This window comes from Varanus komodoensis, unplaced genomic scaffold, assembly GCF_004798865.1.
Source record: "Varanus komodoensis strain SLA01 unplaced genomic scaffold, ASM479886v1 scaffold12, whole genome shotgun sequence".
NCBI lineage: Eukaryota > Metazoa > Chordata > Lepidosauria > Squamata > Varanidae > Varanus > Varanus komodoensis.
The window spans coordinates 14,505,278-14,529,272 of NW_025335349.1; the positions used below are offsets into that span (position 1 = coordinate 14,505,278).

At 43.2% G+C, this 23,995-nt stretch overlaps 1 protein-coding gene across 1 annotated transcript in view; it reads left to right on the forward strand.

Annotated features, from left to right (window-relative positions):
* GRHL2 (grainyhead like transcription factor 2) overlaps positions 1-23,995 on the forward strand; it is a 93,274-nt gene that overhangs the window by 24,158 nt on the left and 45,121 nt on the right. Inside the window, exons 3-8 of the mRNA XM_044421461.1 lie at positions 2,546-2,613; positions 3,359-3,758; positions 6,365-6,420; positions 12,671-12,827; positions 13,619-13,730; positions 17,755-17,849. Coding sequence (XP_044277396.1) covers positions 2,546-2,613; positions 3,359-3,758; positions 6,365-6,420; positions 12,671-12,827; positions 13,619-13,730; positions 17,755-17,849 — 888 coding nt within the window. The remainder of the gene's footprint in view (positions 1-2,545; positions 2,614-3,358; positions 3,759-6,364; positions 6,421-12,670; positions 12,828-13,618; positions 13,731-17,754; positions 17,850-23,995) is intronic.

The window sequence follows — 23,995 nt, forward strand, 5'->3', positions numbered from 1 at the left end:
CCTCTTTTGCCTTCAGCTGTACCCTTGCTAGAATGAGGCCTCCAAGTCTTCTTCAAAATGAAATTCAGGCCTTGGACTGAAAGAGGTTCAATACCTCTGCTTTTAGGCCAGATTTCCTCTAATACTCCCTGGCTGTGTTGGACTACAGCTCCCATTACCCTTGTTCCCATCAGCATGGCCTTTGGAACTGATGGGGACTGCAGTAAGACATACAGTATCTGGCTGTGGGGAGTAGAAGAAGGTCGTGTTAGGTGCATGACTGAGATGTTTTTATTTTGACAGGTGCTTCTGCTTGTTTTCTCCTTGCTGTTATGCATGGTTTAAGTGTTGCTCTGGGTTTGGTGTTCTTGGAGGAGAGAGGGGTGGTGATGGCTTTTTACTGGATGTCATTTTAGGAGAGTTGTAGCTAAGCACAGTTTAAAAAGTCTAAAGAAATAGTATGAACATTAAAACACGCACTGATCTCTATCACTCACAGCTAGAAAACATTGTCAGCCTTATCTTATGAATGGAGGACAAACTTCATGTGACACTCGATGCAACACTTGAGGTTTTGTGCATATTTTGTTGCTGATGCTTTCAGTACCAGTCATTAGAGGGGACAGGACCGGTGTCAAGGTTAACCTTGGTGGGCACCTACTGAGGGCTCACTCCCCATCGGGGCTCCACCAACCTGGAGATCCTCCCCTCTTCGCTGCTGCAGCCTGCTTGCTCACCTGCCTCTGGCTCTGGCCCAGGCAAAGGGGGGGTGTGAAGGAAGGGCAGCTGATGCGACTGCCTACTTGCTCCCTCGCTGTCTGCCTATCAGGCAAGCAAGTGGTAGCAATGATGCGAATGGGGTTGAAATGACAGCCACTGGTCCTAATGGCCGATTCCAGAAGGTGGTGCTGGGGGACCATGGCTCTGTGCCATGGCAGCTACGCCATGGAGTTCCGCAGGCGTCCATTTTGTCCCCTTTGCTGTTTAACGTCTGCATGAAACCGCTGGGAGAGGTCATCAGGAGGTGTGGGCTGCGGAATCATCAGTACGCTGATGATACCCAGCTCTACCTCTCGTTTTCCACCAATCTGGGTGAGGCAGTGGCTGTACTGAACCGGTGCCCGGCCGAGGTGATGGGCTGGATGAGGGCCAATAAACTGAAGCTCAATCCAGACAAGACGGAGGTCCTGTTGGTTGGCGGATCGGGCTTCGGGGAAGGTGAATTGAACCTAGTCCTGAATAGGGTTGCACTCCCGCTTAGGGACAAGGTCTGCAGCTTGGGAGTGCTCCTCGACCCAGAGCTTTCACTGGAAGCTCAGGTGACAGCGGTGGCAAGGAGCACTTTCTTTCAGCTTCGGCTGATCCATCAGCTGCGCCCCTACCTGGAGAACGACTGCCTGGCGACAGTGACACATGTGTTGGTGACTTCCCGACTTGACTTCTGTAACGCGCTCTACGTGGGGCTGCCCTTGAAGATGGTCCGGATACTTCAATTGGTTCAAAATAGAGCTGCCAGGCTGCTGATGGGGACTGGGTGTTATGTTCACATGACTCCAGTTCTCCGTCAGCTTCACTGGCTTCCCATTGAAGTTCGGGCCCAATTCAAGGTGTTGGTGATGACCTATAAAGCCCTTAACGGCTTGGGTCCTGGTTACCTGAAGGAGCGCTTACGTCCGCCCACCCCTTGACATCAGCGGGAGAGGCCCTTCTCCAGGAATCCTCCGTGAAGGAAATTAGGAGGGTAAGTACTCGGAGGAGGGCTTTCTCTGTGGTGGCGCCCAATCTATGGAATGTGCTCCCCAGAGAGGTCCGCCTGGCCCCATCATTATTTGTTTTTTGGCACCAGGCTAGGACCTTTTTATTCAAACATTATTTTAATTGTTAATATTATTTATTTATTTTATTCTTTGGCCAGGGCGACTTAAATTTTACAGTTATACTGCTAAATTATATTGTTTTATATTATGTTATTTATTTATGATTGTGAGCCACCCCGAGGCTTCGGTGAATGGGGCGGCATAGAAGTCCTCTAAATAAATAAATAAATAAATAAATAAATAAATAAATAAAATAACAGAAGGTGGGCTCACTGAGAAGGGGGGCCAGTTTGAGGGTATCTTGCGCAAGGGCCCTCAAAAGCTTGGATCCGGTACTGGAGCTGGGCTGTGAGCATAATGAACAGTTGGGTTATCCCTTTCCTCCTGAACTGCAGTTCCAGTGATGCACTTCTCAACTTCCATTTGGCTAAGGAGGAAAATGGTCTCAACCTTGTTCTGCTTTCCTACCCCAATGGGCTGGCATTGAAAGTAAAGAAGAAGATACACAGAACTCATATCTGCATGAGGAATGGCCTTGAAATTGTGGGCAAATGGCTCGTGATGCCTTAATCTTACAATGAAGTAGGTCACCAGGAATCAGATAAAATTGCCTGGAGAATCATATCTGGTCCATCCGTAAGCCACCAGTCCTACCATTTCTAGCCATGCTGAAAGATTCCTCTTAAAACCAAAAACAAAAACATAGAAATACTACAAATTACACTCATATGGTATGTCCTTTGTTTTAGGTTCCCAGAGATAAAAGACTATTGCCTGTTAACAAAGTGAATGATAATCAAGATGACCAGGATAAAAGGTACAGTATTCTTTAAAGCAGGAGATCAGTAACTTCATCTAAGAAAAACTCAGCTTGGATAAGAATAGAAGCTTGATGGCTTGTGATCTTCCTCCCTTCCCACTCCCAAAAAACATTACAGAAAGGAGGCTGTTAAGGAAAGCAGCTGGGATATGTACCAAAAAGTAAAATTAGCCAAGTTTAAAAAAATCAAGAACTGACAAGCTGAATAAATTGAAAGAAGGAAGTGTGAGGTTTATAGAAGATAGTAACCAAAACAGTTACTGTCCCAGTGTACTGTGATATTAAGTTCTGGGTCATACCCTGGAGCTCTGCATGCAGAGCATGTATCAAAGCTTCAGACTGCAATCCTTGTGACATTTCTATCAAAGTAATATGAACAGAGCCATGGTTCTCTGTTGTTTTACTCCAGATCAGATGGTTCTGCCATTCAAGTATCCTGGCATGCTTAAAGGAGGGGATATAGGGAGTGTCTCTGAGGATTGAAAAGGAGACTGGAGAGTGATGGGTGTTTTTCCTGTGATTTGTTTGTTGTGTTTTTCCTGGATTCTGGTGCAATTTTTACTTGTGAATGTTTGGGTTCTACACTGTTGCCATTTTGCAATAGTGTTCACAACACTTTTTCAAATTCCAAATGCATCCACCTGTCTAAAAAAGCTAGGATTTCTGCACATACTAAACATCACTGGTAAGATAAAATTATAAAACTTCATTCATGATCCCTTTTTCACTTTCTCACCCTCAGAAACTGTCTTTCCACCAGTGAAACTCAGAGTAATGTGAGCAGCAATGGTGAAAACAGAGTGCAGGTCTTGAAAACGGTACCAGTTAATCTTTCCTTGAATCAGGAGCAGTTGGAGACATCCAAAAGGGAGCAGCAGTTCAGTTCCAGTGTATCTGGAAGCCCAACTTCTATTTCTGTGACAGGAGTGATGGTGGTGAAAGCAGAAGACTATACCCCGATTTACATGGCCCCATCAGTGCATTATGCAAGGGGAGAAAATGAGGAGCACCGGGGGGTTATATTTGAGCACGGACATTACGAAGTACCCAGCATCACGCCCCACTCAACCTATGTGAAAGATGACCAGAGAAGCACTCCTGATAGTACTTACAGTGATACTTTTAAAGATGGAGGGGCCGAGGTATGTCTGTCAACTGGGGCGCTGAGGGTGCGGAAGTAGTGGCTTACGTACATATCTGTCGCATGTGTGTCCTACTTTTCTCAAAAGAGTTCTGCCGGTGCTTTTGTTCTGTCCAGCATAGTAGCCCTGTGAGTTCCAGGTTTTTGAGAGCCATTAGGCAAAAAACTGTCCATGGCCCACTGGCTTGCTGACTCTGCCTTCTTGCTGCCAATGCTGCCGGCTGCTATTGCTCCTCCCGCTCTTTCCCATGGTCGCTGCTACTTGTTTGATAGGCAGAGAGCCCATAAGCAAGTAAGCAGTACTGCCTCTCTTTCTCACCATTGACGTTACCTGCACCAGAATGAGAAGCAGGTGAAGAAGCCGGATGTAGTGGCGAAGTGAAGGAGCAACTCCCACGGGCTTTTAGGGGGATCTTGCTGGGCTGTGAGTCCTTAGGAGGTACCCAGTCCTGCTACCCTTAGGCTGGGAGATAGTGGCTTGCCCAAAGCAACCCAGTGAACTTGATGACTGAAGAGGGATTTGAGATGCAAGCTGCCTGAAATCAGTTCCAAACAAGTAGGATAGTCCAATGGTCCTCTTTGAAGTCCGTCCTCTGATGGCCTGCTATGCAAGGCAAAGCAGAGGTGAGAAAGGCTTCACAGTGGTGACGCTTTGCTTCTGTAATTCTCTCCCCAGAGAGGTTCACGTGACACCAACATTTTTATTCTTTCCGTACTGGGCAAAGATGCCTCCGTTTTCCTAGGCTATTCATTATATTATTTTAACATGTTGGTGATATATCATGTTATAGTGTTACAGTGTTTTTGTTTTGTATTCTACCTTGTTTTTGTAAGGCTCTGGAACCTTTGCTGAAGTATGGAATATATATCTTTTAAATAAATAATCTTTAAAGGTTGAGATAGGAGTCCTCCTTATTGAGACTCCTATCATAATTGGATATATTATGAGTTATTTATAACTAAGGGTGGAATAATCTAGACAAACATCATTGTTAGAACAGAGTCAACAATTCATTTCTGTCCTGCATGATAACCTTTTCCATTTATTTTTTAAACAAACAGTGGATTATTTTAGTTAACAAATGCAACAAATGGATATGATATTACGTGGTCAGCATCATGCAGTGATAACAGTATTAATACTGAAGTATTTTACCTGGGCCAAGTAATGGCTTTTGAGTTGTTTGGGTAGCTTGCATGCTTAGAGAAGGCTTCCTGCTGATATCATTTCTCACGCACGCTGAAGGCGCAATGGCGGGGATTGGGCCAACGGGCTTGTTTCCTCCCCACACATGCAGCTTTAATTGGGATGGACTTCACAATGGCAATCAACTCTACATTTTAAAAATGTGAGATATATTCAGGCCAGTGAAGAGCTACAGTGCTGTGTGTCCATCATTCCGTCCTACTTTTGGACATAGGACTGTAGCTATGAAGAGATGTAATCGGTTAGATAAATTGTTGGCCCCCTCCAGATTTTTAGGACTACAGCTCTAAGCAGCTCTGGCAAACTTGTCTCTTGTTGAAGGACAGTTAGAGTTGTAGTGCAAAATCTGGAGGTTAGGGGGTTATCAGAAGGCAGGATTATATGAGTTATTCAAAATACTTTCAATTGACCATAAATGTCTCTAATAGGATAGCAGATTTAAAGAATTTTACATTCAATACAAATATTTGCATAAATTGTAAATAGTGAGGACCAGTCTTTCCCAACCTGGTGGCCCTCAAAATGTGATGGACAGCAACTCCTATCATTCCAATCCAGTAGGTCAAATGATGGGTGTTGAAGTTCAACCCCTTGGGGAGACAACTGGCTGGGAAAGGCTGGAAACACCATCTAAAAAGAATTGTCTCCTTTTTCTCCCTTTCATACAGAAGGGGATGCCTCTTCTAAGGGATTTCCCCATATAAAAATATAATATGCCTTTGGCTTCAAAAAGATCAGATAGAATCTAGTCATGCTTACCGTGGACCCACTGAAATCAGCGGGGCTTACGTTGGTGACAAAATGGGGTGCAGTTCCATCACTCCCATGGTATATGCTTGTGAGCCTCCAAAGTCACTTTGGATTCGGCAGCAATCTCTTACTCAGCATTTTTTCTAAATCGCTGTTTCGAGTCATCTAGATTTAGCACCAGGGAAAGGGAGGTTGGACGGTTGGCGCACCAGCTGGAATTGATATTACTCTGCAGCCCTTGCCTTCTCCCCTCCCTGCCCTCAGCACACCTCCTTTGTATTCCCCGAGGCCCAGTTGCTGGCTTGGGGTGAGGGCAGCCAGCAGTTCTTTCTGGGACAGCTGCAAGGAAACTAGGAAGAGACCCCCTCACAGAATTGTAGGATCTTATGCCTGGCCTTCTGAAGAATCCCATGACTTCGCCAACAATATCGGAAAGCCACTGAATTGGTCTCTTAGTCTCTTCGAGTTCATTAGAACCGTCAGTAAATCTGAACGGTCATTGTTTTCATTCATATGCACATTTATAGAAATGTAATTGGCAGATGAGTTGGATAATCAAATTAGTAATCTTTTGACTGGCATTGCATAAGCAATTTGGTTTGGCTTTTGGCTCAACGACTTTTGATATATACATTCTCTCCATCTTTTAGAAATTTCGCAGTGGTTCTGTGGGACCTGAGGAATATATTTATGAACAATCAGCCAAGTAAGTAACAACAATGTGTGGATAGCTGATTTATAGTAGTTTCATAAAGGCTTCCTATTGGACTCACACTAAAATATGTGGCACACAGGACCCAAGTTTTGCTTGCCCTGTACTCAGGGACAACTTTATTATTAAGAACACTGTGGTCTCCTCCATTTAGCATACCTGTTCCTTATTTGCCATTCATATATCTCTCAATAACTCCATTGATGAAGATACCAAAATTTCCGAGATATCAGAAAGCTCAAATTTGATATGAATGTTGTTTAGTGCAGTGTGGTGGCTTGAGTGTTGGACTGGAGACCAGGAACCTAGTCCTTTCTTGGCCATGAAGCTCACTGGGTGACTTTGGGCCAGTCACACAGTCTCAGCCTAACCTACATCACATGGTTGTTGTTATGAGGAAAACAATGGAGCAGAGGAGAGCTATGTAAGTCACCTTTAGACCCTTGCAAGAGGAGAAAGCAGGATATAAATATAACATAATACTCTATTGAAGGCTGCTAGTTTTGCTGGCCATCAATAATTGTGGAAAAATGGCTTGTTTGTTATTGTTATTAATTTTTATTTGCCCTATGAGCCACCCAGAGAGCCTTCAGCTATGGGGTGGCATACAAATGCGGCAAATAAATAAATAAATAAATAATCCAAGGCACAGACATTACAGATAAATCAGGTAATGGCATTGTTGGCTTTCTCCTATGAAATTCAAAAGCTAGATATTGATTGATTGATTGATTGATTGATTGATTGCAAGTGTGTGCTGCTGCATAGCCCAGGGGTTCTCTGGGCTGCTCACATAGCATATATAGCAGAGCAGCTGACATAAAAATAATAAATAAAACAATAACAGTGAAAAACCACATAAAAGCATACTAATATAGTGCAAAAACAGGAGGATAAACAATAATATAAACAACAAGAAAACCAGCAGTAAGAATCAACCGAAAGCATAATTTGAAAAGCGAATACTAAAGAAAAAGGTCTTTATATGGCAATGAAAACAGGTAGATGCCAGTCGCACTTCTTTCAGAGAGGAATTTCAAGGTGAGGTACTGTAACAGAGAAGGTCCGTTTCCTCGCTAATTCCCCCCTCACGTCATTTGCGAAGCAGGGCCTCCGTGGTCTGGTAGGGATATCCGGAGCCAGGCATTCCTTTTGTTATTGCGGTCCCAAGCCCTGTAAGGCTGTATATGTTAGCCATGAGCACTTTGAATTGGGCCTGGGCAATGACAGGCGGCCAATGCAGTTGGCAGAGGACTGGCATGATACGTTCTCTAGGGCCGGTCCTTGCTGATAACCCTGCTGCTCTGTTGGTTGAGGTACCTGGACTGTCTTCAAAGGCAGCCCCATGTGAGCACATTCCTTTTCATTCAATCATTATTTTAAAAATTAGTATCTTAATGTTTTAACAGTCACTTTTGGTTTAATTTATTTCACTGGTCATATGTTATTTATTATACTGGATTGTTTTATCATATTTTGATTTTAATGATTGTAAGCCGTCCTGAGATGCTATGCATAAGAGATGGCATATAAAAGTTTTAAACAAACAAACAAACAAACCAGGGCACCGGCACATGGATAACTGTGGCAAGGCTCCATGGAATCTGCCTTCTATCCATGACCAGCAGTGGCACATTTATTATATATTATTTGTATCATCTAGAAAAGTGGTGCATAGACGGGATATAAGATGGGCTGTGGAATGCTTTTTCCATTCCACTCCTCCTTACTGTCAGTGGGAGGCCCCAGGCTAAATATTATTCCTCTTTCAGCATGTACATCTACACCACCATGTGGCACTCTGCTTTGTGGTGTACTAATCCAAGGAAAACGTCCTTGACAGTTAGGGCAACGCAACAATGGAAACAAGGACCGAGGGAGATCACGGGCTGTCCCAAGATGCTGCTGCACAGTTATCTGTGGGGGGATGCTTTAACTTGGCATCCTGCCCTCGGGGGTTTGGACGCAGTGGCCTTTTGGGCCCCTTCCAGCTCTGCTGTGCTATGATTCTATTATTCCATGTGTGTCATCCTGTAATCATATCAGGAAAGCTGATCGTGGGGATGGGTGGAGGGTCCCCACTGAATCTCTATTCTGTTAAGAAGAAAGGTACTGATCAGTAGGAAAATACTGATCTGCCTGCATGGTCGTTATACGCACACATGGGAAGGTCTTCTGGTTTCTGATGCTAGCGTTAGGAATAATAGCATAAGGATAGCATCCTTTGACTTTTCCTACATTACCAATATATAGCATTAGATTTCTTGAAGTAGTTTTCCATTGGCGATAAAGTGACTGATCAGGTATAAATTAAGCCCCTTTGGTTTTAAAGAAACAATGCTAAAGCAAGAAATTTTAAATGTGAAGCCTTAAGGTTTAGTATGCTAGATGGAAATTTTCATTCAAAGAATATGCAATAGACTCTTAGTTAACCAGAACTCAGGTAACCAGCAAAAAAATCAAAGAAATAATACCTTAAATAAAAATTAATATAAAATCAATTTCCAGCAGAACTGTAAGTTTAAACTTGGCACACTGTACATTGCACTGTGAATAAGCCCACGTTTGTCTCCCACTCCCACCACTTCACCCTGTATAAACATACCGGTCTATTGTTATTCAAATTTTGTGTTTTCACCCAACCCCAAGTATGCAGAAACAGGTCCCAAGTAAGTGTAAAGGCATAGTGCTTACCCTCAAGCAGAAGACAGAAATATGCAAGAGGCTTGAGAAAGGTGGAGTGTTCATGGAGGAACTTAATGCCATTTTGTCAATGATCTATGATATCAAGGCTCAGTCTCAGAAGATAGAAGTTTGCCTTTATTTGTCTTAATTTGCTTTTAACTACTGTATTTCAATATTAATATCCAGTCAATACAGAGTTTATGGTATGGTATGGTAAGGTATGGTATGGGTTATAGGGTTAGGCCTATTTTTAATAGTAACTCTCAAGCAACCAGAAACTACATTTACCTGACATCTACCAGTCCCCATGGGTACCAGTTAACTGAGAGTCTACACTGTATGGTTTAGAATTATACTCAGAATCCAGTGCCCACTGAGATTCATGGAATTATTTCTGTTGATTTTTTATTGGATAGGCTTTTAGGCTTAATACAATGCAAATGAGAGCAGAAGAATAGAAATTAGAAATTGCTTTTTATATTAACTATGCTTACATCTTATTCCTGCTCCAGGACATGCATGATTGTTTGACTGAAATTTCCCTTGTGGTTTAGAGAGAAATTGCAAAAAGTGGTCAGGTATATTATAAACCCAAGTATATGCAGTTACAATGGTCTCTGTGCACAATCAGGAGCTCAAATTGCAGTTAATGAACCAACAGTTAGAATACTGCTTCCGCCTGGTTATACTGCAGTAAGAATTTTCGTATTTTTGGTGAGGAATAAAGTTTATTCAGTAATAAATTCATGTATTAATAGCCATGCAGAATATGTCAAGGTAAGGAATATCAGGCTTAAAATTTCTGGTTTTGTTTGTTATGTTCGTTGTCTTTTAAACATTGTTGTTGTTAGTCGCAAAATCGTGTTTAACCCATCGCAACCCCATGGACAACATTCCTCCAGGCCTTCCTGTCCTCCACCATCCCCCGGAGTCCACTTAAGCTCACACCAACTGCTTCAGTGACTCCATCTAGCCACCTCATCCTCTGCCATCCCCTTCTTCTTTTGCCATCCATTGTTCCCAGCATTAGGCTCTTCTCCGGGGAGTCCTTCCTTCTCATTAGGTGGCCAAAGTATTTGAGTTTCATCTTCAGTATCTGACCTTCTAAAGAGCAGTCAGGGTTGATCACTTCTAAGACTGACCGGTTTGATCGCCTTGTGGTCCAAGGGACTCGCAGGAGTCTCCTCCAGCACCCCAATTCAAAGGCTTCAATCCTTTGGCGCTCAGCCTTCCTTGTGGTCCAGCTTTCACAGCCATACATTGCAACTGGGAAAACCATAGCCTTGACTATACGCATTTTTGTTGGCAGGGTGATGTCTCTGCTTTTTAGTATGCTGTCTAGATTTGCCATAGCTTTCCTCCCCAGGAGCAAGCGTCTTTTAATTTCTTGGCTGCAGTTCCCATCTGCGGTGATCTTGGAGCCCAGGAAAATAAAATCTGTCAGTACCTCCATTTCTTCCCCATCTATTTGCCAGGCTGTGAGAGGACTGGATGCCATGAGCTTAGTTTTCTTGATGTTGAGTTTCAAGCCAACTTTTGCACTCTCCTCCTTCACTCCCTTCAAGAGACTCTTTAGTTCCTCTTCACTTTCTGCCATGAGAGTGGTATCATCTGCATATCTGAGGTTGTTGATATTTCTCCCAGCAATCTTAATTCCAACTGGTGATTCATCTAGCTCCGCCTTTCTCATGATGTGCTCTGCATATAAGTTAAATAGGCAGGGAGACAGTATACAGCCTTGCCAAACTCCTTTCTCAATTTTGAACCAATCAGTGGTTCTGTGCCCAGTTCTCACTGTTGCTTCTTGACCCGCATATAGGTTTCTCAAGAGACAAATAAGATGGTCAGGTACTCCCATGTCTTTAAGAACTTGCCACAATTTGTCGTGATCCACACAAAGGCTTTAGCATAGTCAATGAAGCAGAAGTAGATGTTTTTCTGGAATTCCCTAGCTTTCTCCATGATTCAGCGTATGTTGGCAATTTGATCTCTAGTTCCTCTCCCTCTTTGAATTCCTGCCTGTACTTCTGGTAGTTCTCAGTCCACATACTGCTGGAGCCTAGCTTGTAGGATTTTGAGCATAACTTTGCTAGCATGTGAAATGTCTGCAATGGTGCGGTAGTTTGAACATTCTTTGGCATTGCCCTTCTTTGGGATTGGAATGTAAACTGACCTTTTCCAATCCTGTGGCCACTGTTGAGTTTTCCAAATTTGCTGTTATACTGAGTGTAGCACTTTTTCTGCATTGTCTTTTAAGATTTTGAATAGCTCGGCTGGAATACTGTTGCCTCCACTAGCTTTGTTGTTGCTCAGACTTCCTAAGGCCCATTTGACTTCACATTCCAGGATGTCTGGCTCGAGGTCAGTGACCACCCCATCATTGTTAGCAGGGACGTTAAGCTCTTTCTTGTATAGTTCTTCTGTGTAATCATGCCACCTCTTCTTGATCTCTTCTGCCTCTGTTAGATCCCTGCCATTTTGGTCCTTTATCATGCCCATCTTTACATGAAATGTTCCCTTTTTAAAACATAGAACCTTTGATAAAAATCTTATCCTCTTGGGAAGCTGAAAGCCTCCTGGAATAAGAATTAAAAGGTCTTCATTAAACAGCAGAGCATGGTAAGATGGGTCCAACTGAACTTTTGTAGGGCAATTTGTGTGGGACCACAAGCTGTGGGCCAAACTAGCACTGTGTATATTTCTTTACTAAAAGTAAACATGAGACCCTGATTTAAACTGGGACTGCAAATTGCAGGGAAGGACAGTCCAAGCCCCCTGTCCTTGGCCACAATCCTCTGTAAATTTCCTCCCTTCCATCTGCAAAAGTTAATGCTAGTGAAAAAGCTGCCCAGTAGGATGGCATGAGGAGTGGTGGATGTTTTTCTGGGAGTTGTGACTAGGGAGGAAAAGATTAAATCTGAATTCATAGTTCCCCTGTTGCTTACTTCCAAATCCAATAAAACCACATGGAGTATGAATGACATGAATTTAATGTGATGTGTAGTTTGATCCTGAGATGGTTTTCTCGTGTATCAAAGCTAATTGTGCTTCCATCATTGGCAGGATACAGAGAAAGAGCCTCTGTGTGTGACTTTTCTAGGACCAAACCAAACAAGGGAGCCACTGCATGTGTTGGCTATTCAACTGTGGCCATTTACATGGCTCTGCTTAAGACAAGGTGCCTTTAGGTTTCTCCTCCCTCAACTCTCACCACCAGCAGTCATTCTGAGATAAGGCAAGGGATTTTCTATCAGCCCTGCTGAAAGATTTCATTTCCCTTCCCTTCAGTCTTTTCAAATTGTATGCCTGCAATCATGGACTGCCTTGTTTTACTACTTTACTTGTTTGGCTGATTATATGTAAGCCACTTTGGGAAGCATTTTGGCTGAGGAATGAGTTGAAAAATACTTCCAATAAATAAATAATGCAATAATACAAATACATAAATTATGGATTATTTGTCAGTTACTTGAATTTTACATCATAAGAGATTTTTTTTAATATTTCAGCCCATCTCACTCTTTCTTTTTGTGTGTTTCTTCTTACCTCCTTCATGCAGCAGCACTTTTCGGTATACATTGGAAGCAACCAAATCCCTTCGTCAAAAGCAAGGAGAAGGACCCATGACCTACTTAAACAAGGGGCAGTTTTATGCCATAACTTTGAGTGAGACTGGAGACAATAAATGTTTCAGACATCCAATCAGCAAAGTCAGGGTATGGCTGGTCTCTTCTGAGATTGAGAACATCGATTTGCTAATGACTTTTTAATGAGTGTGTATGTTTGTTTTTACTATGCCCCTCTAAATGCAGTTTGTTACAATGGCCAATGTTTAACAGAGGAACAGGCTCATATCTACCCGCAAGAGTTTACAAGGTTATTTCAGTTCTGATTTATTTATTTGGAATATCATACATGCTGTCTTTCACTTTAAACAAAATTCTAAGGCAGCTTATAATCATAAAAAAGTAGAACACATACCTGAAAATATAATGCATTTGTATCTAGAGAAAGCAATCAAGACAGTGAAAGCACATATAAAAATGCCAGTAAAAACCATCAGTTAGCTTCAGCTTTGAACATTTGCTGGGCAAATAAATATATATATTTCAATGGGTCTTCGAAAGACCCAAACTTGGTGCCAAGCAAGGGCTACCGTCTGGATATGGGCTATCATATCTGGAAGAAGCTCTGTCTCTTGTCATCAGTCACCTAACATCAGGGACAGAAGACCCCTGATGATGATCGTAAGGTTTGGACAGACTCCTGTGGGAGAAAGTGGCCCTTCTGATACTTGAGTCCAAACCACTGAACAACCATAAAGGCTGATATCAGTTAAAAACTTTGTGAGTTCATTTATCAGGACACCAAGAATATGGGGCAGTTTTTCACTGGGAAAACAGCATGGAGAAAGGATTAACCATCCCTTTTTATGGCTGCAATTCACTGAACTCCTGTGCATCATATTAACTTTGTATATCTGATTATTGTTCTGTGATCTTTCCAGAGTGTGATCATGGTTGTGTTCAGTGAAGACAAAAACCGTGATGAACAGCTGAAACACTGGAAGTACTGGCATTCTCGGCAGCACACGGCTAAGCAGAGGGTCCTTGATATTGGTGAGTGGGCAAGTGGCTAGTGCATCCCTCTACTAAACCTTGGATAGATTACTACTACACATTGGATAGATGCGTGCATCTATCCAAGCTTCTAACTAAACCTTTAAGTGCTTTAATGTGGAAGCCCAGGGAGAAATAGAAAAGCTTCTGCAGTTCCCAGCATGCCCCAGCCAGCAGAGTACCTGTCTTTTTTTTTTTTTTTTTGGATAATTTCAACACGTTAGCCTATTTTTTCGATGGCTGGTTTACATGAACAATGTACAGCGGTGAAATTTTGTTCAGCTGAGTGTTCAGCAGTTCTTGACCAAAAACGCCATGACCCTTGTGTCCCACCCTCCCTATTCACCCAATCTTGCCCCATGTTACCTTTTTTTTGTTTCCCCGGATTAAAAAAAGGGCTCATTGTTTTGCTGATGTGGAAGAGGTGAAACAAAAAACGGCAGAAGCACTAAAAGTCATCCAAATCAATGAGTGCAAAACCTGTTTTGAGCAATGGAAAAAAGTCTTGACTGCAAACGGAGAGTACTTTGAAGGTGACTGAAGTTTGAACATGTACAAATAATACACAATTTTTTATAAATAAATTCCTCGGTTTTTTGGACCCACCCTCATCTACCTTCCTGCTACATAAATCTGTTGTACCCTCTTCTAGATTCAGCGGAACAGGCAGTGTTTTGCTACAGAAATGGGATCTATATTTGGGAGTGCTCTGGGCAGCGGGCTCTCAGTCCTTCTCCCTCCTCCTCTCCCTTCCTTGTATGTGACTTGCCTTTCCAGTTTGAAAGGTTTGGCAGCTGAGCAGCACTATTTGCCTTTGAGAGCCTGAGATTCGCGGTGGTTGTTCAGCTTGGCACCACTCAAGATTCTGCCCTGTATTTATGGCAATTTATTACATATTTGACATACGTCGTCATTCTACCCTTCCTTTCCCTCAGGCTATGCATATCAGGTAGAATCAGTTTTTCATGGTGTTTCTTTGAAACCACTGGTCACATTTTAACTCTCAGTGTCTGGTGAGAGTTAAACACAACTTGCTAAGGACTGCTCACAGTGGACTTCAGCTTTTCCTGGATTTTGATTCAATTTTCCTATTAATGCAAAATCTCATCAGTATTATTAAGCCGATGGTTCATCCTGGGAGAGGGAGAGGGAGAGGGAGAGGGAGAGGGAGAGGAGTGGAGCCAGAGTTTCAGCAGCGTATCCCCTGCTTGACTATAGGACTCAGCAGGTTCCCTATGATACTGACCTCTGATGTCAGCCCTGGTCTAATTTCTCATCTTGCACTTGCATCTGGACTTGATAACTGACCAGAAAATGATCCAATTTCCTCTACTTTGCATTGCAATGATCCAATGCATATTAGAAGTCTGAAATGCTGACAGTGGGGATTCCTCCTCCTCCTCCTCTAGAAAAGCCAAATCTCCCATTAGGAAGTTCTACAGATCTCTGTGCCCTGAAGTGTTCGAGAAGTTCCAGGCACATGGTTTCACTTTCCCAGGCAGCAACCCAGCCCTTCAGAGCAGGCAGGCTCATGAATACCTCTGCCAAATCAGTCGGATTTCTGTTGTGTTGATATGGTTGCCAGTATTAATTGTCCATGACTATTGCTCCTCTGATATTCATATTTTAAAAACAACAACTACTACTACAATTGCAACAACAACTACAATGGGGTAGCAAAAGAATGGCCTGGAAATTTTCCATGTTTCAGTGGAGAAAAAGCACTTCGCTGCTCATACTCACAAGGTGCCTTTTTTAAGTTTAAGGCACTTTTGCTTTATTCCTTTATTTCACTAAATGTTGATTGCTAGGTGTATATTACTTTTGGATTTTTTTCTTAATGGAAACCTTTAGAGCATTTTGTTAAAAGCAACAACACTTTATTAATTCTTTGGGTAGTTTCTGACATTTCATGCCTTTTAATCTACAATTTTTTAAAAATCCAGTGTGGTGAATGAATGCTGCAAACATAAAAAAAATCCAGGGCAGCCGGTGTGACGCAAGCCCAGTGCAAGCATGAAACTAGCAAGCTCCATATCATGATCAGCAGATCAGGAATGTGCCATCGGCCCACATGCTCTTTCCTTTGCTTTGTAATAAGTGTGATGCAGCCTTTAACTGTGCAGTCCATGGGCCACATTGACTGACACAGCTGTCCTGTGGGAAGTGAGAAGCTGTGAGGGAGACAGGAGCAAGCAACAGGAGCATCAGCGCCGGCTCCACGAACTGGCCCCCATTCCCGCAGAGTCTACTGAAACTGACTGTGGGAGGAGATAAAATGATGCTGGTATAGTTTTTGAACCTGTGCTCTTGCTGTAGTTGTATTTTATAAAGCAAATATATTCTGTAAAACCAGTTTAAGGATTCCAGATGAAAAATGGGAAGTAACTACTAAACAAACAATTGTTGACCAGGGTTGCACTGGGGAGGCCCATGGTTATGGTTGGGGGTGGCTAGTTGAGGGTCCCATGCAAACCTGGAACTGGCTTTGCACCAGAATTAGAAACTGGTTTGCAAATATTATTTTAAGCCAACATGATTAACAACTACAGTCAGTTGGTGCCAGTACAGATGAATCTTTGATCACTTCCTTTTTTTGCCATTTATGTTCTTCATGGCTGATTTCCTCATACTTGTTGGGTTTGCACAGCTTGCTAAGGCACACTGTAAATCCTACATAGTGGGTTGGTTATTTAGATGATTTGTCTTCCTGTTGGTTGTGCTCCAGATCCTGCCAGCTCAGTCCTCCAGCCAGGCATGGCAGGCATCTAATTTTGCTTTGCTGTAGAATCTATCTTGTTTCCTCCTCACTACTTTTATTGTTACCCCTTTTCATTTGTGGTCATTTTTTAAAAAACTGGAGCTTCAAAATAGCACAATTAGGGTCAGGGTATTTTTCCGCTCCAGAAAATAGCACAACTGTGTTTGAATAGTAGCTGCAGCAGCAGCAGCAGCAGCAGCAGCAGCAGCAGCAGCAGCAGCAGCAGCAACAACAATAATAATAATATAAGCACAACTGTGTTTGGTGGTGGTGGTGGTGATGATATTCCACTGACAACTTGGCAATTGGACCCTGACAAATGTGCATGAATTAGCTTATACGTGGTCTTTCTGTGTTGATTTCCTTGTTACCTACTCAGCAGCTCCCTTGATGTCTGAAGCAGACAAAGAAATTGGCTAGGAAAGACTGCATATCGGAGAGCACACTTCCAAGTCCAAGATAATAACCACATATGTGCAATATTCTGGGGTCAATAGTTGCCGCAAGTGCTGCCTGGGTCAGTGGAAGGACGGGCGCCGGCAGCAGCATGGGCGGGATCATGAGGAGGAGCAGCGGGGTCTGCTGCCCTGGCTGAGTGGCTTTCTGGTCAGTCTCTACATCTCACGCTGCATTTGCTGTCCCGCGTTTGGACAGCACAATAACCCACTGGAGTATGAACAGCCCCTAGACAAGCCATGATGTATTAGTGTGGCTTGTTGCTGACAAATAAGCCACCCTGTGGGAAACCATCTAGAACTGGATGACATGACAACAGATCTTAGTTACCCATGATGAGTTGTTGTGTCATGCAAACCAGATGCCACAGAACTTTCATTCTGAAATGCAAAATGTATGTATGTATTTGATTTCTATTCCACTCCTTTAGCCTAAATGGCTCTTAGGGCAGGGGAAACCTTCTCACAGGAATTCAGCTAATGGAATACAATAAAACCAAATTAGATTGTGGCAACATTTAATGATGCCCAAAAGTAGGAAACTTCCTGCCTGCCTGCCTGCCTGCCTGCCTGCCTGCCTGCCTGCCTGCCTGCCTTCCTTCCTTCCTTCCTTCCTTCCTTCCTTCCTTCCTTCCTTCCTTCCTTCCTTTCGCCATTCTCCAACCATCATTCCAGGATGGTTTACCAAGCTTATGTGACAGCAAATCATCAGTGCAGCTCATGAGGAATCCGAAAACATGCTGGAGTATTAGGATAAAGATCCATGTTTTACACAAGCATCTATTATTTTTTATGCTGTTTGTTACAGCTGATTACAAGGAGAGTTTCAACACCATTGGGAATATTGAAGAAATTGCCTATAATGCTGTGTCTTTTACTTGGGATGTCAATGAAGAAGCAAAGGTAAGTCATTGTCCTACAGCAAAGTTATAGCAACATATCCATAGGGCAGTACAGTGGGCTGCTCAGCAAAAAGAGTCTAAAATGTCTAGCCCACATTTATCCCCCTGTAAAGCAAAATATCAGATGTTTTAAATAATTAAGATGAGAAATACCTGCTTTTGAAATTTCATTGGCATTCAAGTGTTGCGACTTGAATGACAATTCATTGTGACTTCAGAGCTATATCGAAATGATATTTTGATCTTGTAAACTGCCCAGAGCCTATGGGAGTGGGGTGGTATATAAATATTAATATAAATAAAAATAGATATTTTGAAGCGCTATAGAAGGAAGCATGAAGTTATTTAATACCAAGTTAGACCATTGTTTCATCTAGCTTGGTATCATCTTCACTAGCTTTCCCCAACCTGGTTGGACTTCAGCTCCCATCAGCCCCAGTCAGCATGGCCAATGACCATGAATGCTAGGAGTTGTCATTCAAAATATCTCAAGGATACCAGGTTGGCGAATGGGTGGAGATGAAAGCTGATGAACAGCACATGATGCCACAAGCATCAAGACAGATGCTGGACTAGGGAAACTTTGGTCTTAAAGCATGGCTGGGACTATGGGGGGGCCTCCTCTCCAGGTGATCAGTGCCATAAGCTTTTGAGCAGGTATTGTATGGTTGTCTGCCTCTGCTTATTGTGCCCTAGGGATTTGGAGGTGGGCATCTGACGTGTGAGCCAAGATCCTGGCTTTGCATCATACTTTCATGTAAAAAGTTGGCAAGCTCTCATTCTGTTCAGAATTCTGAAGACAGGCAGAAAAGCTGGGGGAGATTGCAGAAAAATATTCAGGAATCAAGTGTTTTTGGTTGCCTTTCTCTCTCCACTGATTAACTTTTCTTCACAGTAAACAGTCATTTATTTACTTAGTAATAAATTGTTCACTGCATTTATATCTTATTTTTCTCCTAAAGCATCTCAAACCAAAGGGGGTGGGTGGGAGAGAGATGGGCTATCAACCATTCAAAATAAGATGGCAAGGGAAGGGGAGATGAGGAAAAGGGAATACAAGGGAAAAGGTTTTTCGAGGCCAGAACAATGTGGTGAGTTATAAGCGAGCATTGGGTCTGGCTACTCTTCCTTCTCTAGTGTGCTTGCTTGGATAGAAGTTGGTGGCCCTTGTACCCTAGGCTGATGGCTGGCTTTCCCTCTTTGCTTGATGGTTATTCCTGGGAAGCATCCCGGTGACCCTGATAGCAGAAGCCAGGAGGCCAAATTTCCCTAGGAGTGGGGAGAGGTTGAGCTGGGAACCAACAGACACCATCATAGTTGTGGCTTACATTGCATCCTCTGCTGTATAAGATCCTCTCACAGTGGTGTGAATCTTTTAATTAATGTTTGCTGTGTTCTTTGTACTGCTTTTAGTTCCTTTCCTCCAAGACTCTTTCAGCGCTTGTTACAATTATCACTACAAATTGTAAGGATTCAGTAAGGACCATGGCAGGAAGGAAAAGTGAATTGGTGCTCCAGCTTTCTATCTTGTTTGTGGAAATCAGGGTGGCTGAAAACAGTTAGGAGCCAGAGGGGGAAACCAGCCTCAAGGTAGAGGTTAGACCTTTTAGTAGGAGAAGCTGGAATTGCATATAAGGGAGATAAATTGGATGTGATGTATCAGTACATTTCTACATGGGAATTTCTGGGTTGTAGCATTAAAGGCAGCCAACTGTGATACCAGGAGCAGAAGTACTAGCTTAATGCTGCAGGAAGGAAGTCCATTTGCAGAAGAGTTTGAGAGCCTGTCATCAATAGCCAGAGTGATATTGGGCTGTTGATGTTTGCCGATGAAGGAGAACATCCTGCTAGGCTTAGAGAGACAAATCCCCCATTGTGCAGTGAGCTGTTTTCCTGCAGAGGAATTCCAGAATTTCACTTAAAAGACATTCATACCTTACTACTGGAGAGAGCTTTACCATCATTGGATATACGTTGCACCAAATGTGAAACCTGTTACCAAAATATAAAATCTTAAACTTAGTTCATGCACACCCATGTGTCTGTGCAGGGAAATATCAGCAGGGTTATTGGAGCTCAAAGGTCTGCAGAAATGCACACACGCACACAAACACTTTGGAAAAACTAGCTTACCTATTCTTGTTGAAACATCAACTTCATGCATCTAGCCTTCTTGGAAACCAATTGGACTTGCTATGTTGCATAATACCATTTGCACAGATCCTTTAGGAAACCTGCATTCTAATCCTAAGCATATTATGCAGGTGTACAATCAGGTGGCCTTTTGATCCTGCTTTTCAAGAATATGATAGAGAATACAATATATTTAGAGCCTAAATCAGAACCATCGGCACCATTTCAAAGTTACTTTCTGTGGGGCAGAAGGCTTGACTGCTTCCTGCCCCAGTTTCAAGCTCAGGAAGTGTTGGGAAGCACATTTATATTGATCTAAACACTGAAGGTAAACAGGACCATTGCAGAAACAATCCACTGCTCTCCTTCAGAGCTTCAAGCTTAGGAGAAGGAGGAAGGGAGGGCTTCTTGTGCATACTAGAACCTGGTTTGTGAATGCTGATTCCCTGTGCAGTCACGGAGTACAGCCTTTTCCATGGTGTTGCAGAATGTTTTGCTGCAGTCACCCCATTTTACTAAAGATCTTGTAAGACTTGGCAGGGTATGTTTTGTCTGTTCCAAGTCTGCCCTTCAACTATGGGAGTGTGGCCTTTCATGGAGTAGATTCTGCCGCTGAGTGTTGGCAGTGAAGTAACTGTAAAGAGGAACCTGGATTTATAGTGCTCTGTCTCATTTCTCCTTCTCTGCCAAGGCAGAAAAAGTTCTGCAAAGGCCATTTCTAACCAGAAATGGCTGGTTTGCCATTGAAGCTAGTAGCTCAGGGGGAAGCCATGACTTATAGCAGAGGTGGGAAACACATGGTTCTCTTATGGGGTTGTTGGGTTATGTTGGGTTATGTTGTCCCATCATTCTACAACCCACCTTTGGCCATGATGGCTCCAGCTGATAGGAGGTAGAGTCCAATGGCATCTGAAGGGCCACAGGCCACCCACCCAGGGAGCAGAGGGGGAATGCATGGTTTTCATATATAAACTGCTCTCAGATGAGGGTCTGTGAAACAGAACTGGATAGCAGAACTGGGAAAGATCTTTGCCTGGTGCCCTGGTCATAGTCTAGTTGCATGCATTAAGAAGTGGTTGGAGGAAGGAGGCAAAACGTTCTGCTGAAGCCTTCCCCAACCCAGTGTCCTCCAGATATTTTGGACGAATGTCCTTCAGCTCCCAGCCAGCACAGCTAATGCAAATGGTGAGGAATTTGGAGAGGTTTCATCTGAAGAGCATCAGGTTGGGGGAAGGCTGGTCCATTTGGCTATATATTTGGAGGCACAGAATGCTCTTTCTGTTTGATTTTTTTGCTAACTTTCAGCGCCCAGCTTTGAAATACTGTACATAGGGATGCACACCTTTTAAAAATTTCATTCAGCAGTGTTAAGCTTCCTGCCCAGGTCAGCATGACCCAGGTTGCTATGGAATGAAGCAAAAACCTCATGGGAACCCAAGTCTTAGAAACTTGTTGCCGCTGATGAAAGTGAATACATTTAAGCAGAGGTTGCTACCTGCTATTATCATCCTTTATTGTTTAAAAAGGTAATATATTGGATCAGCACTGGAAATTGGTGGAGATTAACTCTAGCCATCCCTTGGTACTTAGCAACAACATTTAGACTACTATAATGTCTTGTATGAGTTTTTCTGCTCCAATCACGATCTGCTCTTTTTGGGTGCTATATTAATATACTGTTTCTATAGTAGATTGTGAGCTACCTTGGAAATAATCATGCTGAAAGAACAGGATAAAAACCTGCAGTTAAATAAGTGCTTGGTATGTTAGCCAGACAAAGAACCAAGCAAATGAGAAGGCCTCTTCTAAGGTTTGTTTTCACACAAAGGTGTTGAACCTCTTTCAGCCTGAGGGCCCAATTTTGGAGAAACTCTCAAGTGGTGGGTTGCATTCCAGTGGTGGGTGGGGATGAGGGCAAACTAGGGTGAGGTAAAGGCTACCAGCATGTATCAGCTTCAAGTTGTTCCTGGCAGGAACTAAACCTTAGGAGAGGTATTTCAAACTTTCAGAACGGGGGGAACCTATCACGAAGGTAGGGAAACCATCAAGAGATGGGTGGTCTGAGGAAAGGGGTGGAGCGTAGAGAAAGTAGTGTTGCCATTAAGGAATCCTGGGAGGCCCCTGGTTCAGAACCTCTAACTGGTGACTGTGCAGAAGTGCAGAGGACAGCGGTCTGTATAGGGCTGTGTTTCTGTTGCTGTAACAGATGGAAGGTGCCACCGATGCCGTGGAAGGAGGGTAGTGTGGAAAAAGGATAAAATGTGAATACCAAAATGGAGTGAGGCAGGTGTAGGGAGTCTGGTGCCCCCCCCCCCCACCAATATTTTGAGATGACAGCTGAAGGGCATCAGGTTGCCTACCCCTGGAGGGTAAGGAAATGTAGCAGGTGAAGCATCTTAATGGTAGCTGGAGAGAGTAAAGAAGGAGCTCTTAGCTTCCCAGGCCTTCAGGCAGGGGTGTATCTTGGGCGACAGGTTAGGCAGCAAGGCTGGCATGCTCTGAATGCCATTCCCGTAATACCTCACCATAGGCCATGCTGACTGGGCCTTATGGAATATAGGGTATCTGGCTCAGAAGGAAGACCTGCTGCCTTTCCTTGGTGACAAAGTTCACCAGAATGGGTAAGAAACAACAGATGTGACAGCCTTCATATTAGCTGGCAGAACCAGAGTGGCCCACTAAAATCACCTGATTGTCCAGGTAGAGAAGCTTATAGGCCATTCTGGTAATTCCCTCCTCTAACCAGCAGAGACCAATGCGTAATCCGTTATGAGGTTGCAGTTCAAATTGTAAGGTGCCTAAAGGAATGGCCTATTAGCTCAGAAGAGGGGGAGAAGTTGTAGAGGCTGAGGATGAATGTCTACTAGGGCTATAACTGAAGTCTGCTGAAGGTGAATACAGATGAAGAGCTTAGGTGGCAATGATTAATGTCAGTGTACCGAATGCTCAATGCTAAGCATTGTGATTGCAGCTTTCCTTCTTCTTGGATTCCTTTGAAATATTGGAAAAGCAAAGAGGCAGCCAGCAGGGACATTGCCAGTTAGCAATGCCAAGTATATACAGACGTCACTGCTTGATTGCTTCACCTCCGTCATTTCAATTGTTCTTCTGAACCTCCTCTATGAGGCAAGGAGGGGAGCAGAAACAAGGAATAAATGGCTGTTGTACCTGTGGGACAGGGTTGATGGAAAATCTCCTCACGCTTGCCAAGCCATGAACTAGGTGGAAGAGAGGGTGAACGAGGAAGCCAGAGGCTCCCATGCAGGGAGATGCTCTTATGGCAAGTAGGCGGAACCTCTGTCAGCCCAAAGGCCACTTTGCATTTGAGACAAGCTCTCGGGGGCCAAGGTCCAGTGGAAGGCAGGACCAAGGGCAGAAAGAGTGGTACCAAAAATGCAGAGCCAGCAAAACATTGTCACTTAAAGTCCTTATCTTCAGTAACTAAGCTTTAGGGAAGACATTCAATATTTTACAATTTTTGAAAAAGGAGCCCAAAAATGGGAGAACCATAAAACAGTGGTGGTTGTGGGTGCGGGGGAGGGCTGGAGCCAGGGGAAGATGCATGACCCTCTGGGGAATCCAAGACTGGGACTCCATGATAGCCAGATTCCCCACGCCCCCCCGGAATAAGGTTTCCATCCCTAACCTATGGTATCTTAAGGCCTGTCTTGTTTCGTTCAGTACTTTAGAGATTGTATTATAACTGCAAGTGGTGTGCAAGTACTATTAATAAAACATAACTATAAGTGTTATAATACTGCTTGTGTGTATAATTATAAAATATAGGTATTACCTATAATAAGAAAAAAAGGGTGCTGATCCTTCAGTTAGTCAGCACTATAATGCCAAAACCATGAAATCTAGACAACTGAAATTTGGCCTGTGTACTAAGGGAACCCTTGGGTGGGCATATAAATTTTATATATATAGATATAGATATATAATCTTTTTAATACAAAGTATTTACTTTAATTTATTTAAACATGGCCATGTATTTGAAGCTAATCAACCCTA